This window comes from Sceloporus occidentalis, unplaced genomic scaffold (assembly GCF_023333645.1).
Source record: "Sceloporus occidentalis isolate IW3139 unplaced genomic scaffold, rSceOcc1.0.p SCAF_7, whole genome shotgun sequence".
Taxonomy (NCBI): domain Eukaryota; kingdom Metazoa; phylum Chordata; class Lepidosauria; order Squamata; family Phrynosomatidae; genus Sceloporus; species Sceloporus occidentalis.
Window position 1 is genome coordinate 32,765,044 of NW_028316987.1, and position 19,321 is coordinate 32,784,364.

At 38.8% G+C, this 19,321-nt stretch overlaps 2 protein-coding genes across 6 annotated transcripts in view; one reads left to right on the forward strand and one right to left on the reverse strand.

The window, feature by feature from the left end:
• The window catches only part of LOC149309485 (cytochrome c oxidase assembly factor 1 homolog), a 51,207-nt gene extending 37,495 nt beyond the window's left edge, over nt 1-13,712 (forward strand). For all 5 annotated transcript variants that reach the window (XM_089532549.1, XM_089532552.1, XM_089532551.1 and 2 more), the window contains 4 exons: nt 7,963-8,066; nt 9,987-10,138; nt 11,791-11,867; nt 13,191-13,712. In XM_089532549.1, the coding sequence (XP_089388675.1) occupies nt 7,973-8,066; nt 9,987-10,138; nt 11,791-11,867; nt 13,191-13,287 (420 nt within the window). In that variant the 5' untranslated portion in view covers nt 7,963-7,972 and the 3' untranslated portion in view covers nt 13,288-13,712. The remainder of the gene's footprint in view (nt 1-7,962; nt 8,067-9,986; nt 10,139-11,790; nt 11,868-13,190) is intronic.
• Nucleotides 13,713-15,127: 1,415 nt separating this feature from the next.
• LOC149309486 (serine/threonine-protein kinase 17A-like) overlaps nt 15,128-19,321 on the reverse strand; it is a 32,114-nt gene continuing 27,920 nt past the window's right edge. The window contains exon 7 of the mRNA XM_089532554.1: nt 15,128-19,267. Within this exon, the coding sequence (XP_089388680.1) occupies nt 18,940-19,267 (328 nt within the window). The 3' untranslated portion in view covers nt 15,128-18,939. The remainder of the gene's footprint in view (nt 19,268-19,321) is intronic.

Below are 19,321 nucleotides of genomic sequence, written 5' to 3' on the forward strand. Positions count from 1 at the left end.
TTGCCTGTTAACTAAAGGTTTTTGGTTCAGACACAGTAGATCCATTATTAATAAGTAAAAACAACCCATTGACTTAAAAAAGAAGTCTAAGGGTGTGCGATGGGGTGAAAGGAGGAACAAGCATCTAAATTCAAAGAGGAGAACTAGGGAAGAACAACTTCTGAATGTGACTAACCTGTTTTGTTGATGCAAGTTTCTGGCAGGGCAGGGTTTTTATTATAAGGAGGAGCAGAAAGGGGAAAAACCACAAGCGTTTGCTTATAGAGGAAATGGGACTTCAAACCACTTGGCAATGTTGAGGTTGAATTCAAAAAAGATATGACAGCAGCATGTTGAAAACACATATTTATGTATGTATTATCAACAGAGAAACCGGGGCAATTATCTGACATGGCTTTTGTAGGGAGAGCTGAGGACAGCTGGGACCTGAGCTTCAAAAAACATGTCATTCCACAATCAGCACCAGGCGTATTAATAAATGTAGAACAATATTTGCTGTCAAGTTGGCTGCAAGGCCATGGTTCACTGGAGAGAGTTTGACAGTGTTGGGAATCACCGGAGCAAAGCCAAGAAGGGCTTTTTATATGCTTCAGCTGAATCCAAAAGATGCATTGATGGCCCGTATTTGACTTTGAGGCATCTGCCTGCTTTGGAGTGTATGATGCCAACTTTTTTTTTAAAAAGAGAGTAAACAATTGGTTTTACTTTGCCCTTTAGCTATATGCATAAGAACACACAACTGAAATGGAAACTCTTTGAGTAAATTAAGTCTTCTGTGGAAAAAAAACACAAAAACAAACCACACATATACACCATGTATACCAGGTCTGCAGTTATTAGGCCAGGACTGAGGAGACACCGGCTCAAATCCTCATTCGTTACTCCCTGGGGCAGCTGGCATAAGTTACTGTCTGTCAGCCTAACCTCTGCTGCACAGGCTTGTTGCTAGACTGAAGTGTGGTGTGGTGAGCGCACAATCATGTGTGCAGCCTTAAGCTCCTTGGAGGAAAGGTAGGATATAAATATATCAATAAAGAGTATGTGAAGTGGGATATTAAAATAATAAATATTGAATATTTGGATGCCTGTTCCTGATGTAGTTTAAATAACTAAGGGCCTATATAGACTGGCACTTTGTGCCGGCCTGTGGGCAAAGTTAGGACGCAGCGTCCTAGGGCACCATTTTGGTTTGCGCTGGTCTACATGGTGCTCGCCATCATGATGCCCCTCTGGTGCTGTATCCACATGATGTAGCACCAAAGGGGCATCATAAAGCCACATTGCCGTGGCTATGGTGCCCCTTGGAGTGCACAAAAAGGAATCACTTTTTGTGGCTCCTTTTTGCGCTCTCCAGAAGCCGGATTGGGTCCACAAAGTGAGGTTGCCACAGTCCTGATCCGGCTAGTAAAGGGGCTGCTGCATGCCACCCATCTGTACAGCCCCTAAAAGTCTTTTAAAATGTCCCAGTACTAGCAGTGATCATCGCAGTGTTAGCCAATCTTTGACACCTTCTAATTACCAGCTCTTCATAACTGGTCTAAGTGCAGAGCAAATGTTGCACTATAGTTAAGAGCATGAACCTGGGGTTTTCAGTGCCTGGTTCAAAACTCTTCTTAGTTAATAACTTTAGGCAATAGCAAGTACATTTCTATACCACTTATCAGTGCACTTAAGCAGTCCCTAAGCGGTTTATAATGTGTAAGCTCATTGTCCCCAACAAGTTGGGTACTACTCAGTTTGGTGTCCTACGGAAAGATGCCAGGCTGAGTCAACCCTTGAGTCCCTGGGATCAAACTCACAACCTTGTGGCTGTGAATGGCTGTAGTACAGGCATTTAACCACTGTGCCATCGATCTTTTTGGTCTCACACTCATTCCCCTGTGCCCAGCCTATACAGTTATTAATATGGAAGTAGCAAGGTTGGGACTCCTGAAAGGTTATAAAGAAGGGAAGATGGTGAAGGATGATAATGATGCTTTAGCTGTCCATGACATGAGGAAGTTTAAAGCCAGAGTCATATTTAGAGGGGATTCATCAAAATGAATAGACCAAATCTAAATATGACTAAGTCTATTTCCAGTCTAATCAATATGGACAAATACATTGAATTTTCAATTACTGGGACAGGAACTATGGTCTCACTTCAAATAACTGGGTTAATATTTTGAGTGCTGGACTAGAGTTAAGGGAGTCACCGTTAGTCATAGATCTTCTGGGAGACCCTGGGCAAGTCACACTCTCTCAGCCTTATGGGGAGGAGACATTGGCAACCCCCCTCTGGACAAATCTAGCCCAGAAAACACCACCATAGTTTTGTCTTGGGTTACAATAAATCAGAAATGACTTGAAGGCACACCATCAGCACCACAACAAATATTGAGTTGAATGTATGTGGTTGATAATAAATTGGGTAGCAAAATTATGTGACACAAGTTTATTTTCTTACCCGTTTTTGTGTGGTAGTTAGTCTGAGTGGTGTGGAGTGAATACTATAATGTACCATGCTGCTTTATTGCATACAATTTTATTGTACTTTTGACACATTTTAGTATGCTACTTTTTATTATTGTACTGTATGCTTGCATTAATTTCCCTGAAGTTTTTGTATCACGGCATTCCTGCTGGTTATGATTCAAGTGGAAAAAACAGTTGGAAAAAATGCAAGGGAAATAAAGGTGAAAACTCCCCGTAGTAGATGATTTAAGGAACTCACTTTTCTCTGCTTGAAAGTGTAATTTGCTTTATTCATTATCTTGTTTGTTTCTTTCAATTTACCTTTTTTGTGCTTTTTCTTTTATTGTGCTGGTCCTAGACCATAATAAAGATTGACTGATTATGTTAATATGGCTTCATGATTCTGGACCAGTCCCAGTAGAAAACTGTGACCTTATAATATTAGCTGGCGTGACCAATGTCTATTTGTGGCAAGGCTGGAAGGAAATGTGAACAATTCTTGTGGTAGCAATGAGATGCTACCTGCTGCTGAAATGGAAGTAAACAGATATCGAGTGATGACAAGCAAACCTATTAGTCCATTATTTTGGACTGTTTTGCTTTATTTGCCCTGTCTGAAGATGCATGAAGATAGTAATTCACTGACGACAAGGTTTAATTCCGGTGTTCTAATAGCAGTAACAGCAGTGTAATGACACTTTTGTTTTGCATAATATATCCAATTATTATAGTGTCTAGCCTTTATCGTTTCAGAGCAGCTGCAGTAGATTTTCCCAGGGATGCCCAATGACAAGGTGTTTTCAAAAACAACAACCAGTAACTTGTTTTCTGCTGCTCCAGAGAATAGGACCTGGAGCATTGGGTTCAAATTACAGGAAAAGAGATTCCACCTCAACATTAGGAAGAGCTTCCAGACAGTGAGAGCTGTTCAACAGTGGAATATGCTGCGTCAGAGTGTGGCGGAGTCTCCTTCTTTGGAGGTCTTTAAACAGAGGCTGGATGGCCATCTGTCTGGGATGCATTGATTGTGAGTTTCTGCATGGCAGGGGGTTGGACTGGATGGTCTTTGGGGTCTCTTCCAATTCTATTATTCTAACTCCCCGCCACCACCACTGATTCCATTCCAAGTCACCTCAGCACTAGAGGTGGAAGCTATTCATGGACTAAACTCTCCGAAGTTCCTTGTCATCTCAGTATCCCTTCCACACTCTGCCCACACTAAAGTGTACAGCTTTAGATTGTTTTGCTTGTGTTCAGGGATGTATGTAGAACTGATAGAAATAACATGTTATGCTCCCCAGGGTGTGATATTTTACCGTTTTTCAGCAACCTATCAGTGATTCCCCCGGCAGATATTTGTGAACTGCGGACCTTGGATTTGATGCAGGAGAAGCAAATGTTTTGTGGCACTTCTGGGTCATTGTTTTGAAAGGAACGGAGAAAGTGCCTGAGGTCACAGCACACTGGGAAGTGGTGGTGTCTTAAAGCTATTTGTATCTGTGTCTCATGTCTGATTGAGCAAGCAACATCAGACATGCAAATGGTGTGTCACTTGCGGAAGACACCAAGACAGTCTGGGGAATGACAATGAGTTGTTTCTACCTCCCATATTGTTGTTTGTTATGAACTTCCCTCCAATTGACCTTGACACATGGCGGCCCTATGGATGAGACATCTCCAAGCCCCCCTATCCTCCACTGGTCTGCTTTGGTCTCATCCTTTTGGGCTCTGATATAAGTATGGAGTAAACAGAACACGTGAAGATGTGTTCCCAAAGTATTTGAAGAAATAGTCTGTGATGAATTATGAGTACAGAAAGAATGTCATGGGGACTTAACTCTGAAGTAATGACATATATAAATGTATTTGAAGCTACTGAAATACTTGAATTACTAGAGGCCAGTATCTCCCATATACTCAGTGCATAGCAGTGATCTCTATATAAGTTCCCTTCACTTTGTAATAGGTGCCTTAGCTTCCACCATTATTATGTTCATAGAATCACAGAATCGTAGAATTGGAAGAGACCCCAAGGGCCATCCAGTCCAACCCCCTGCCATGCAGGAACTCTCAATCAAAGCACCTCCATTGACAGATGGCCATCCAGACTCTGCTTAAAGACCTCCAAGGAGGGAGACTCCACTACTTTCCAAGGAAGTGTGTTCCACTGTCGAACAGCCCTTACTGTCAGGCAGTTCCTCCTAATGTTGAACTGGAATCCCTTTTCCTGCATCCATTGTTCTGTGTTCTAATCTCTGGAGCAGCAGAAAACAATCTTGCTCCCTTTTCAATATGACAGCCCTTCAAGTATTTAAACAGGGCTATCATTTCACCTCTTAATCTATTTGAGTATAAAAGTATTGCTATCACCCAGTGGCATCCCTAGGGTAGGTTTCACCCGGTGCGGTCACTCATGGTGTCAGCCCCTCCATTGACCTCCTCCTGTTTCACACCATACAGAATCCTTAGCAATGCCTTTTTGCACTAATGCTATTCGTCAGTCCTCACTGCCATATGCCACTGAATGTAATGCTAATAGTTGTGACATAAAGAACGAGCAAAATTAAAATGATACCTTCAAATTGCAACATCGTATGCACAACCAAAATGTGTTTCCATATGCGTAGTGAAGATTTGGTTAAAATGTGATGTTTTTAAAGAAAGTTTAAACATAATATATGTTTTTTTAAAAATCAAAAATTTAATTTTTTTTAAAAAAAAATGAAATTTGAATTTTAAAAAATTCTGGGGCCTCTCCTTTTTCCTCCCATTGAGCTTCATCCCACTCCCACCATCTCTTAAAGCATTTTAATGTGAAGCAGATGAATGCCACAGCCTATTTTCTGCCCCAAAGTAGGTGTTTGAGGAGCAGATTTGTCACACCATTTCAGGGTGTCACCTGGTGCGGGCCACACCCCCCTATAGTGACACCACTGCTACTACCTATTTGTATGAATAACACATTTTGTACTTCATTTATGTACAAACGGGACATCTTTTGTATTGTTAATTATTTAATTCCTCTCTGCTTCTGTTTTGCCTGTGGAAATTGTTTTATAATTCCTGCCCAGCATTGGTGCATGGATAAGACATAATCTTTTTGGAATGTCGAGGCTTAAAGGGTGGACCAGATATATAGGAAAGAATGAATGGTGTAGAAGAGAGAATAAAACATAGGCATGGAGGTTTCAGGGTATGCATGCAGAAATTGGTAGGTTCTCTACCCTTACAGCATAGTCTTTCAAGTTTTCCTTGATTTCTTCATCTGCAGATTTCTCTTGCCTGTAAAAGGAAGTTACATTTTAGTTGGAGATGTTTACTGTCTCTTTTAATTTCCTTCAAGAAATGTTGCCATAGTGAAAAGGATGTATAAGGTCACACCACTTCATCTCAGAAGGGGCGAGGCATTTTTACCTGGTAATATTGTTTAGTGCTGGTTTGTCCCCAGTTTAAGTGTTATTATGGAAACTGGTTTTAGGGCTAGTGTTCTATCTTTGTCCCCGCCACTCTCGGAAGACATGACTCACCATTGAAGTAAGACCTGGCTTGGAAGACTTCTGAAACACGTTCATAAGCATGTAATCCCTTTGTACCAACCATGTTCTTGTCAGAAGGACTTTTAGCTGTGTCCCTCTGAATACCCGGTGCTTCTTGGCCATCTTTCCTTGGTACATGTTACATTGGAGATGTCTCCAAACCAAGCCCTGCAAGAACTAATGGAGCATGTGTGCAAAACACTATTATACATACTGACTGTGTTATCACATAACTTTTTGTGAATGGCAACTGTAAAGGTCTGAGCTTCTTTGTATTTTTGTCTTATTTCTTTACAGTTAATTTAGCCACCCCAGGATATGTTTATACATTTGCCAACTGATTTAAAAACTTCATGTATCTGCGAATGTGGTTTGTAATTCATAAAACCACATGGCATAGTAAAATTTGTCATATGGAAGCAGACAGCTTACAAAGTAGTTACCTGCAGATTGTTACTATTTGGTTACTATCAGCGTTGCCAATTTCTGGGGAATTTAATTAATTTCTTTCCGGGGATTTCGACTGAATATTCCAGTAAATATTGGGGAATTCCGGGGATTTTGGATTTTGGTAACATATTCCAGGGAATATCTTCGAGGCTTGTTGGCAACACGGGTTACTATTTTCCTAAGTAGCCTGCGTATAAGCAAATTCACCTTTAAAAGAGACCAAAACTTAAAGGGCTATAATTTGATACTGTAAATTCATACCACTAAATTAAATGGAAATCTTGACAGCCCACAAAGATCCTCTTTACACAGTACAAATATGCCTCCTTGAGAATACTGGAAGAAAGGTGGTATAAGAATATAACCAATTTTGTATGTTTAATTGTTTAAAACTTTTTACTGTTTTAATTAGGCTATTTTAATTGTTTTTTAAAATGTTGTTTTAATGTGTTTTTATATTGTGAGCCGCCTTGGGTCCCTTTTTGGGAGAAAGGTGGGATAAAAATATAATATAATATAATATAGGGACAGGAAAATCCCATTGAGATATTTTCAGTACAGTGAATGATAATGATGATACAGGAAAGACAAAAATAAAAATAAGACAAAGCGTTTTACTGTTGGCTGTTTAGTGACATTTTATGCCATCTAGACTTGTATTTTCTGTGGTGTATTTCTCATCTGTACTGAACATCAGAACAAAACAAACATATGATTAACACAAATAGGTCAGGGAAGAATACTGAGAGGTTGAGGGGGAAAGTTCATTGCAAAATCTTCCTCTTTATCAGTTCCCTTATTGTGTTTATGTATGTAGTTGGGACCTACAAAATCTAGCAACACTGTTCTTAATTGTAATGAAGTTGCGCCTCGTCCTGCTTCCTCATTCGTTGTCATTGTGTGACTTCGACTTGTTTTCAACATATAGTGACTCTGTCAAGGGATTTTCTTGGCATGCTTTGTTCAGATGAGTTTGTCGCAGCCTTCCCCTGAGGTTGAAAGGCTTACCCAAGTTCACCCAGTGGGTTTCCATCACTGAGCCAGGATTTAAACTCTGGTCATCCACAGTCCCAGTCCAACACCAAACCTCATTCACTCTTATCCAAATCTATCCATAATGTTTGCTATGTAAACATAGCATTTCAGATTGAGACAAATCTACCCCCCCCCATTGTTGTGTGCCTTCAATTCATTTTGGACTTATGGCAATCTTAAGGGTGTTTTGGGGGTGAGAGTGTGTGACTTGCCCAAGGTCACCCAGTGGGTTTCCATGGCTGAGCAGGGAATCAAACCTTGATCTCTAGAGTCCTAGTCCAATGCTTAAACCACTACACTACACTGCCCCCCTTTAAGGCTGAATAATATTAATTTTGGTTATTCAGCACATGCAAGAAGCTGCAAGATCAACCTGCCATGCCAGAGAGATCATTTTCTTCTCTTTTCCGGATTATTGAAAGGGCTTTGGCAAAATTCCCTTGTTCTATTCATATACAATAAGACTATTTTCCTTCTTTCCCCTTAGGGAATAAAACATGCCAGCATCCTTGAGAAAACTTCGGCAAATGGCTATTTATCTGGGACTTTTATCTACTGGAGGAAGCGCTCTTATGTATTATTTCATGCAAAGTAAGTTCCATCCCTTAAACCTGGCCTGAATCTTTACCAGATTGCAATGGCAGAATGTTAAAGTCACCTGTTTGCAGAGCACATATTTGAATTTTCACTTGGAGCTTGAGCAGCAGCAGGAACAACAGCAAAATTCCTTGCAAATAGAAAACCAGACTGAGATAGAACTTTCCTCTTTGAAGGTCTAGTTTTCAACCTGCAGGAAACTGGGTTTTTGGTTTTGTTTTGTTTTTACAGGGAGGAGTATGCACAAGCAGTATCCCTACCTGTCATATGAACAGTTAGGTCTATTTGGTCATATGTGTGCTCCAGCCACAGATGTATTGCCTCCCAAAACATCTCCTTTTGTACCATTTATTAGACCATAGCTGAATCTGATTTCGAAAACCAACATGTTTGTGAAGAATTTAAGAAAATTTACCTTAAATTTGTGCTGGAGTTATAAAACATCATGTTAAAATTAAACAAGCTATCCTTCAGAGAGCAGTTAACATTTTATTTCCTAAAAATTATACCTTAATTGTCCCTTTTGCAAATTTTAATTGTATGTTTTTAGATGGTAAGCCACTTTGGTTTCCCATTTAGGGAGAAAAGTGGGATTCAAATTAATATAATAAATAAATAGAGGCTATTGTTATAATTGGCTTTTGTTAGCCTAGGCCCTAGTGAGAGAAGATGGTCTGATAATCCCCATTTGCCTGGAAATAGCACTAAAAAATCAAACTGGGCTTCCAAATGTCACTGTAGGGTCTGCTGTGCTCCGATACTGATAACTAGACAATGCCATGTTTACTATTTTTGTTGCCAGCCCAGGAGGCTGATACCTATGAAACCACGGTCCTTTGTGAAAGGCAGAATGCCGTACTGATGCCCAATTGAAGCTGAAGCAGCAACCCCAAGTCAGATGTTGATAATGTTCCATTGCCATACTGACAAATCACTCAGATTTGGGGCAGATTATTAAAAACACGAGGCACAGTGCACCTTCCTCATCATGTGTAGAAGCCTTTTCACACATTATAAAACTCCTACAGGGGAGAGGAACTTATGGCTCATATTCACTTGTGCATGTATGTATAAAATGTTTCTATTTACATCATGCATATAAACTGGAAGGCTGGGCCAAAGCAAACAAAATGATATTCAACACAGAAAAATGTAAGGTACTGCACTTAGGGCAGAAAAACGAAACACATAGATATAGGATGGAGGACACCTGGCTTAAGAAGACTACTTATGAAAGTAGACCACAAGTTGAACATGAGTCAACAGTGTGATGAGGCAGCTAAAAAGCCAATGTAATTTTAGGCTGCATCAATAGAAGTATAGTGTCTAGATCAAAGGAAGTAATAATGCCACTCTATTCTGCTTGGTCAGGCCTCACCTAGAATATTGTGTCCAGTTCTGGGCACCACAATCCAAAAAAGATGTTGAGAAAATGGAGCATGTCCAAAGGAGGGTGACCAAAATGGTGAAGGATCTGGAAACCATGTCTCATTACAGACCGCCTGTTTGGGGCGGCCTGTATCCAGCCCTTTCCCCACCGGCTCGGGGCCTCAGCTGCCACAGCGGCAGCCTCTGAGGCCCTGATCCGCCGTTTTCCAGTTGAGTAGCTGAGTCCATGCAGATCTAATTTTAAACAGGTTCTCCTCGTTTAAAATTCAAGTGGACACTGGCCTTTGATGATCATGAAACGTCTTTTGACATGTCTAGGAAACTTCCATGGGGATATGTAGAAGAGAAAGAGATGGAAAGGGCAGACGGTTCCTTTACCTTCTTGGCTGTGCCACCTGTCAAAACAACCAGACACTATTCTGCATCATTTAAATAAGTAACAATATTATTTCCCCCGATATTCATCACTTCCACTGCACAGTTTCCGCATTCCTGCCTTTTTTCCTCTTTTCTCTTCTGGCTCAGAGAGTTTTGCAAGAACACAATACTATCAGAAGGCTCTTGAACAGCTTCATAAAGACCCAGCAGCCCTGGAGGCACTTGGTGCTCCTCCTGTCAAAGTACATTTCGTCAGACTGACAGACAAGGGCAATTGCGTGGATGTATCACAAGCTCAGGTAAGAGCTCCATGGATTAAAACCTGAGGGTGGAGAAGGGAGGAAACAAAAGAGAGGGGGATTTCCAGGACACTAAGTTAAAGCTTGACCACATAGCTTGCTAGGATGCAAGTTTTTATAAGATGGTGCAGATAGTTTAGCATGTAATTTACTGTACCTGCATACAGTGATGACACTGTGCTGCATGTTAGACATTTAGGAACCCCAGAACCCTTAGGAGACTACTACTTAACCTACAAATTATCTGTTAATGTATCTGCGCTTAATTAAGTCTTGCCTTAATGACAGCAGCAGAGCCTAGCCTGCTGCAAATATTTCACCAGTTTGTTTTTGAACTTTGGGATAGTTGGCTCTATCAGAAGATTTGTCCAATCCATCAAGGCTGATTTGGAGCAGAATACATATGGAAATGCAACAGTGTTTGGGATGGCCTGTATAATAGTATATTTTATGTTCAAAAGATCTTGGATTTATTGTTTAGTATCTCCATTAAAAGGGTGGTGGTGGTCTCAAAGAGCAGGATGTTTTAAGAGCTTAAGAGTCAGTGGTCTGACTCAGCATAAAGCAGTTTCACATGTTACTTATCTGGTGATGGTTAATTGGATGGTCTGGCACATGAGAATGAGCATCTGTACCCTGAGAACAACTATTATTTCATTGGGGCATTAGCTAAATTGAATGCATATTTTATCAAGTTAGGATCTAAATACTTGAGAAACAACATACTGTACGTAGTTTTGGTTTCACTGGACTGCATGAGCTTACAAACATACTGTAATTGTCAAGCCCTGCTCATATGTTACTGCAACATGGGAACTATTCCCATGGTATCCTTATGGAGCAATAAGAATGGTACCCATTGTAATGCAAATGAACATTGCTTGTCATATGATTAATGTGCAGCTGGCTTCATCCATAGTGTTTGGGGCTGCAAAATGTTGCCACACTGGGCTAGAGTGATAATATAAGAAATAGTTTTTACACTTGTGTTGCAAAATGCAAAGAGACTTGTAAGTGCACACCAAAAGTAAGCCCTCCTGATCCACGGATTTTTTATCCACGGATTCAAGCATCCACGGATTGAAAATATTAAAAATATATATATATTCCAAATAGCAAACCTTGATTTTCCATTTTATATCAGGGATACGATTTTGCCATGCCATTGTATTTAATGGGAATTCAACATCCATGGATTTTGTTATCCACAGAGGGCTGTGGAACCAAATCCCAGCAGATAAAAACAACCCACTGTACTAAAAGGAAGATTTTCTTTCCACGTAAAAATGCCTCCAAAGGCCTCTAGGGATTGTGAGGAGGATTCCCCCTCCTGAGGGAGAAGATCTCAGTTATCAGATACACTCTGTTGGAACAAGTAGGCTTTCCAGTAGTTGCCTAACAGAGTTGGATGCCTGCACTGGATTCATTCATTTTTTTGTAGTAGACTTAAGTTTATGTTTTGTCTAATAAGGAATTATGGTGTGAACGCATAGTTGTTGTGTATATTTTCAGGACTTTATGGTGGTCAAGCTTAACATTATAATTTGGGATTTCAAATTTTGAAAACTTGTCTGTTCTGAGATTTCTGGTCCATGCCAAAAAGATAATTTTAACGAACATTCAGCAGAAAAACTTTGCTTTTGAATTTGCAGCTAAAGATACCTGTGTCCGGAACAAAGTCAGCTGGATATCTTCAAGTCAGCTCAGAAAAAGATTTCTCCCTTAACAAGTAAGTATACAGAAAGCAAAGACTATCCTTGGGGAAAAAATGCTTAGACTTGTCTTGATCATTATGGTCTTTGGAAGTGCATGAAATAACAGATTAAGAGACGTCATGCAAAATGCTACCTTTGTGGATTCTTAATAACATCATTTATTGTGTGTAACAACTCCAGGTGCTTCTTTGTAATCTGATCATCTCCTACATTTGAGCTCAGTTGACACATGCAGCAGTATTTAGGTGCTGTTCCGCATTGTACAGCTGTTTGTGAAGCCAGTTCCAACTGACTGATGTACATGCAGTTGGACTGCAAGCAACTATTCATATGATCTGCACGCTTAAATCAGGCTCAGGTTTCAGGTGATCTATACCCAAATTGCATCATTTGCTAAGGTAGTGTCTATCATTTGGAAAGTAATTGTAAAATAGTAGAGAGCTAGTATGGAGCAGTGGTTTTGGTGTTGGTCAATGGAATCCAGGGTTCGATTCTCGGCTCAGCCATGAAACCCACTGGGTGACCTTGGGCAAGTCACATGCTCTCAGCCTCTTGGGAAGGCAATGCCTAACCTCCCCTGAACAAATTCTGCCAATGAAACGCCATGATAGGTCTGCCTTAGGGTTGCCATAAGTTGGAAATAACTTGAAGGGATACAACAACAACCTTTCAAAGTACTCAGGTGTTGTGTTCCCCAAATAGAATTAAGAGAATTTTAAAATAACCACTGGAATTCTATATGATTCTTTTACATAATGTAACTTTGTGGATATTTACATAAGTAGAAGAGGCGGTAAGAAATCTGGTTACTGAATTGTGAAAATGCATAACAGGACATTGGCAAGAGTGCCTGATGCCCAGTATGCAAGGCAGTGTACATCCGGACCAATGCAATGTACATTGAAGAGCAGTGCACATTAGGCATCAATGCGCATTGGGCACTCTGCTGGCTGTGCTATGCAGTAATATATCAGCAGTCCCCTACTAGATACGGACATTTCAGAACTGCACAACTGTAGTTCCTGGACATCTAAGTCTACTTACAGACATAGGGACCCAACAGGATTGCAGCCAAAAACAATGCTATGTTTTAAACATTTTCATAATCTTAGAAGACTAATTTAAGCAGTTAGACGTAAGAAAGCGAACTCATTTCATTGTCAGAATAGAAAACATCTCCTGAAAATCTTCATGATACACCTCGATTCAACCCATTGTAATGTCGGCATCGTAAAGCTTCAGTACTGATCCTATTCTAAGTTATAAACTTAATCATTAGATTTCTGATCCTGTCTTTCTGTAGCAACTAAATGTCTTAACATGTCTATTTATGACAGTTGGTGTCTGAGGGAAGTCACGCTGCAACTCTGCAATGGCCAAAATATTCCAGTGTACCCCTCTTCTGTGAAGAATGCTGCTGGACAAGATGTGTAAAACTGCAGTTTGTATTACTTATATCCTCATGTGAAAGGAACAGTCTAGTGATTGTCTCAAAGTATGCAATTTTTTTGTATTTTACATTGCTGCATCTCTCCCCCAATGGCTCAAGAGTTAAGCATAGCAGGGGTGATAATAGGCCAGAAGATGCTCAAGTATTATTTTTTCCCATAATTTTAAATACTCTAGTCAGACCACAAAGGACAGTTTTGCTGATAGATCACTTTTTTCCAGCAAAAGTGTGAGGGAATTCCTCTCTCCTACAAATTATCACTTGTACCTGTCCTCTAAAAACTGCTCCATAGTGTTGGAAAAACCCATCAGAGCATATAGATTGCATGCAGCCTGCAGGGCATGCTTTGCACTCCCAATTTGTGGCACGGGAGCGTTACTGTGTAAAAAATGAAATGTGTGTGTGTATGTATATGGGAAATTAAGGATAGTAACTGAGCCCTGCTGTCTATTTCCATCACCTGCAGTTCAAAAAGAGACTTTTTAAAATTTTATCTTTTGGGATTTTAAACATGGCACACACGTGGACATGTTTAGATGTTTTCTTGAAAATCTTCTATTTAATTCTTTAATGATAATGAGCTGATTCTAAACTTATAGATTTAAGTGAGCTTGAGAATCGGGGACAAGAGATAGAGCAAGGATGCATGGCAGGAAGTTTCTACTTTAAGGCATTTATCTGCCTAAGCAAGAGTAAAGCGTTGCCAACCTTTTAGTTCCTTGTAATCTGGTTCTAAGGCATGAATTAGAACAGAACATTTGAATTTATAGCCATTTTAACTATTCATATTTTTACCAACCAAGATAACCTTATGTTTTCTCCATTAGTTAAATCTTTCAGAATGAGAGTTGTGAAATTGGTATTAATTATACCAATGAAAATTAGTCCAAACTGTTTTACTAGAGCTGTTACTTCCAAAGCTCAAAACTGTTTCGGGTTTTGTTATTCATTGGATTTCATTTTCGATTTTCTATCCTTAAATTAAACAGTATTTTCCTTGATCTGGAATAAAACTGATAAATATACTGTGTATCATCTAGTCACAATCTTGGCAATGTACACATATGGCAAAATTTTACCATAAGGCTGCATTTTATATTTTCTTGGTTAATTCAGCTCAATTATTAAAGCAAACAAGACACATGTCTTATGACTCTTATTACTATAATTAAATCTATAAAACAGGACAACTTTTGTTGCACACAGCAATCGTTTTTATCGCTATATTATAAAATATAACCACTCACTTATTATGCATTTATAGATTTATATAAGGTCTTGCATATTACTTAAACTATTTCTTCACCTTGTCCACTTTTAAAATCAAATGCATAAACAGAATGCAAATAGGTATGTTTTAAATTTTATGTGGGAAGATTTTAATGTGTCCTAGGCTTATGTATTTTGATTGGACACGTACAAATTATTTTGTATGTTTTAATCTATGGTGTGCCTCACCTTGAGGAGAGGTGGTTAAGAAATAATAATAATAATAATAATAATAATAATAATAGGTAGCATTGCAGATTAGTAGGTTATAAAGAACATCCCAGAAAGAGTAGGCTTCCATATGAATAACTCTGGCTCAACAAGGGACCACTGACATACCAATGATTTACAAACTGCTTGTTTGTACATATGCACAAACATCCCTATCCACTCTCAGGATGATATTAGACTGTTCCCTTAACGCTTTCATTCAAATCAAAGCTTTAGTAGAATCTCAACATTTCTTGGGAGTTCTTGTCAATTAAAGCTACTAACTCTTCATCATATAGTTCTGGAAAAAATATTAACAGCTGTGACAAAGATGAATCCATTTATTAAACCCTTAACATTTAAACATGTTGCTTACAAAATATGAAAACCAAAGACATTACATATATATTCCAGAGGCATCGCTCTCATTAGCACTATTACTATTGATTTGACATACATAATGGAGAGGAGTGAGAAGTACACGTTTCATCAGTTATTCTTAAAGTTCAATTGCTTGCTCTTTTCAGTAGTATTATTGCTTGAATTAAGAAATAATTAAGTCCACTGTAGATAAATAATTTCTAGTCATGAAGCTGAGATTGAACTATGTAATATAAAAGCATGACTTGATAGTCAGCTTTGTTGGAAAATTAATACAAAACAGTTGCACAGTAGGTAGAATTGAAAATAACATGTAACCCGCCACAGTAAAGAAACCTTCCTTGCTGAAGCAACACGCTGCTTGAAGTAGTTTAATTTAAGGCAGCAGTTACAATATTCCACAGTAGTTTCAGAGGAGTCCCGTTGGTTTCAGCTAATCTTCATGCAAAGTACTATGGAAGAGAAGGACTATAGTTTTTTGTGGGTTTTTTGGGCTATGTGGCCATGTTCTAGCAGAGTTTCTTTCTGATGTTTCACCAGCATCTGTGGCTGGCGTCTTTCTCTGAAGATGCCAGCCACGGATGCTGCTGAAACGTCAGAAAGAAACTCTGCTAGAACATGGCCACATAGCCCAAAAAACCCACAAAAAAACTATGGATGCCGGCCATGAAACCCTTCGACTTTACAAGAGAAGGACTGCAGCTGGCAACTGAAAAGAGGTCCCTTATCTTCCAAGTATAATTTTGACTTTTTTAATAGTGATAATCAAGTCCTATTTTGATGGGAAGCTAATGGTTTTTCACTTAAGGCACGGCACAGGCATGAAAGCAATTAAAAATCGAAATCACCCTTCCTGATACCAATTCTTTGCAATGCAAATAGCTCCAATGGGAAACAGAAAGCCACCTGAGAGTTAAATAATTCTCTAAAACTTGAGTATATTAACTTTTGTTTTTGGATGGAAAGTTATAGAATGTAACCCCTAAAGTACACAATGAAATAATAAGGAGGGACAGTTCCTCACTTTAAAGCAAACAGTTTTGCACTGGCCAACAGAACAACATAATAGACCTTCTGTGTTAAGGAAATAATTCTAAAACCATAAAGAATGCAACTTTTAGAATTCGACAGACGCTTTTAGAGGCATGGCACTTCTTTGCTACACCAGTCATTTTAGAGATTGTTCGATAACCACATTATTCCATATTCCTTTGTGTTACTATAAAGTCCTTAACAGGTGTTATTCCAATCTGAACCATAACTCTGGAAAGTACCAGAAATCAGCATTAATATAAAATAAATGACACTTGTCACTTCTATTCTCTTCAAAAAGCTTAGTGTTTCCCAGTATCAAGAGCTTTTACGAGTCTCACCACAGCTTGCAAACAGAGGAGTAAGGTGTGCCCATTTAAGAGCATAAAATGGTTATAAAAGCAGCAACTGCAAGAAACATGGTGAAGATTATATACCCACATTCAGCTTTTCAATAACTTCATAATTTATACACTTGCTGATATTTTGCATATGATTAATTTCTGTGCTGTAGGATTTCAAATTTGTTCCTTGGAATTATGAGGCTCCAAAGTGCAAAAGCTCTTTCTGTTTCTTCTATTTCTGGTACCAATTCACTGCAACACAGCCTTCAATTTCAATTTAACTTCACAGCTGTAAAGTTTGGAAAACAGAAACTGACAGCACTGAATTTATGGAACTGCAGCTAATGTCCCTACATACATACCTTTTCCATTGTAGATAAACTTTAATTTTGCTTATAGGTTATGTTAGACTCCTGTATATACATATTTGGAACATTTGGATTACTGTACTCATCTTAAGGCACAGCAAGTTAATACAATCTTTGGTCCTCCAGATGATTTGGACTTCATCTCCCTTAAGTCCTGACCGTTGGCCAAGTTGGCTAGGGCTTCTGGGAGCTGAAGTCCAAAACAAATGGAGAGCCAAAAGCTGTGAACCACTGCAATATAGAATACAGAGAGGACTCCAAGCAGCCAACCCCAAAAGCAACTGGCCTTGTTAGAAGTACATTAAAATTGACAAATTAAATATTTTACCAAATTTACAACTGTACAGTACAAACTAAAATGTAATAGTATGCACTCTTCCTGCAGCTAACAATTCTGCATTTCAACCTTTTGTGTTCAAAGAGTAGTCTAAGATTCAAGTGGCTTAGATAGCAAATGCAATTTACAAAGCATTGCAAATTCATAACTTTCTTACAGATACAGATTTTAAAATGAATTGAACTTTTTTCTCCTGCCTTAACTGGACCTTTTAGACAAAAGAACAAAACCCAAGAACTATGTTTCCTATTTAACCAAACACCGAATGTTTTGTGCCCCCGATGTGAATTCCAAGACACACAGCAACTTTGCTCAAGTGTAGCATACCAAAATGGTGAACCATGGACACCTAATAGTCAAAAGCACTGGACAGATCCTCAGAAAACATGAAGTCAGACTACTTGTGCACCCCCACAAACCTTCTTTGCCACCCATAAAGGCCAACATCATGCCTTATTTTGCAGGGGGAAAAACCCACAGGTAAGTTGTTTTAGAAATCTAGCACAACTTCTGCTAAAGGCAAACTAATGATCTGATAATGGTGTCAAAACGATGGAATCCAACACAATTCAGTCCAGGTCATAATAAGGCTTTCATGTGAATTTCATCCATACATAACAACACTGTGTCCTTAACATAAATAATTTGCTTAATGACAGATTAGACTGTATGAATTTGAAGGGTTGCCCTTTCAGGAGGACTAATCAGATATGGAAAATAGTGACACCAGGAAAAACAGCAAGCCATGTGATAAATTCAATATAGTACAAAACTTTCAAAAGGAATAATGCATATCCTGGGTGCAGGGACAATATGGACTAAGTGCCACACATTGATTTCATGCATACCAGAAAATGAAAAAGCATTATATTAAAATCTGACAAGTACAGAATAGCTTTACCGGTCATCTACTGGTTACAGAATGAGATAGTATGGACTGAGCAGCAAGAGACCTATGTATTTGAAAACGGCCACTCCATCAGTGACATACATCACTGATTTATTTCCTTTGTGCTTATAAGGACAGCTTTCAAGGCAGATTAAAGGTAAAGCCTCATTATATTTTTATAATATAACATGGAAAAATTGGGTGCATCTCTACAAACCAGTCTAGAGTAGAATGGTAGTTATAAGCTTTGCTACCCCTCAAACTCTTATTTTGTTTGAATTTTACAAGTTAGCATGAAAGCTAGTCTGTTATAAGTGAAAAGGTTTTGGGTGTGTGTCAGATATTTCATCAGGGATGAAGCCAGGGTGTATAATGTGGTTTAGTGTATTTAAAGGCAACCTGTGCTTAAATACTAATTGCCTTCATATTTTGCTGCACTTGGTGACAAGCAACACCTATCAGCTTGTCCAGATAACAGAAATATCTACCAGTCATCACTTGTACTATTATAGATCACAACTGTGAAAAATTATTAAATAGAAGATATAGTCCAAAAGTTTTACATATATCAACAGGTAAGGAAAATATGAATTGCTGCTTTTTGCTCTTCTCTAAGACACTTCCCATGTATCAGTCCACAAAAACAAAGGAGTTTGGCACAGTTTTTTAGTTAGCTTTTGAACACCCCCCTCTATTTTATTTAGAATAACTTTTGTATATGAATGTTTATTTGGCTATATATAAATATGAAAGGAGCAAGGGGAAATTAGAATTTTAAGTCTCAAGAGGCAGAAGAAAGATGAAATTCAGTAAATAAATTCTCCAGGTATTTCTTGTAGTAATGGTTCCTCAAACTTAAACCGCTTGGAAATGGCTTTCTGTTCAACAATTTTGTCTTTTTCTGACTGCCTACATTGGCCCAATGTATATGAAGCTACTACAATCAACTCTTCTGTCACTGTTGACTCTTCTGTTTTTTCTCTGTCTGTAGAATTTTCAGAAGCGGAATCGTCTTCATTTATAATAGTGGCATTTGGCTCCTCTTCTGTGGTCTTAACCCAGTTTATACTATCAGAAACATCAGCTTGTGCCAGCCACGAGTGTAGCAAACATTCTTCAGCTGTTGCCCGTTCCCTAGAAAAAGAAAAGAAAGGGATGGAAACATGGCTTGGAAAGGCTTCCCAAATC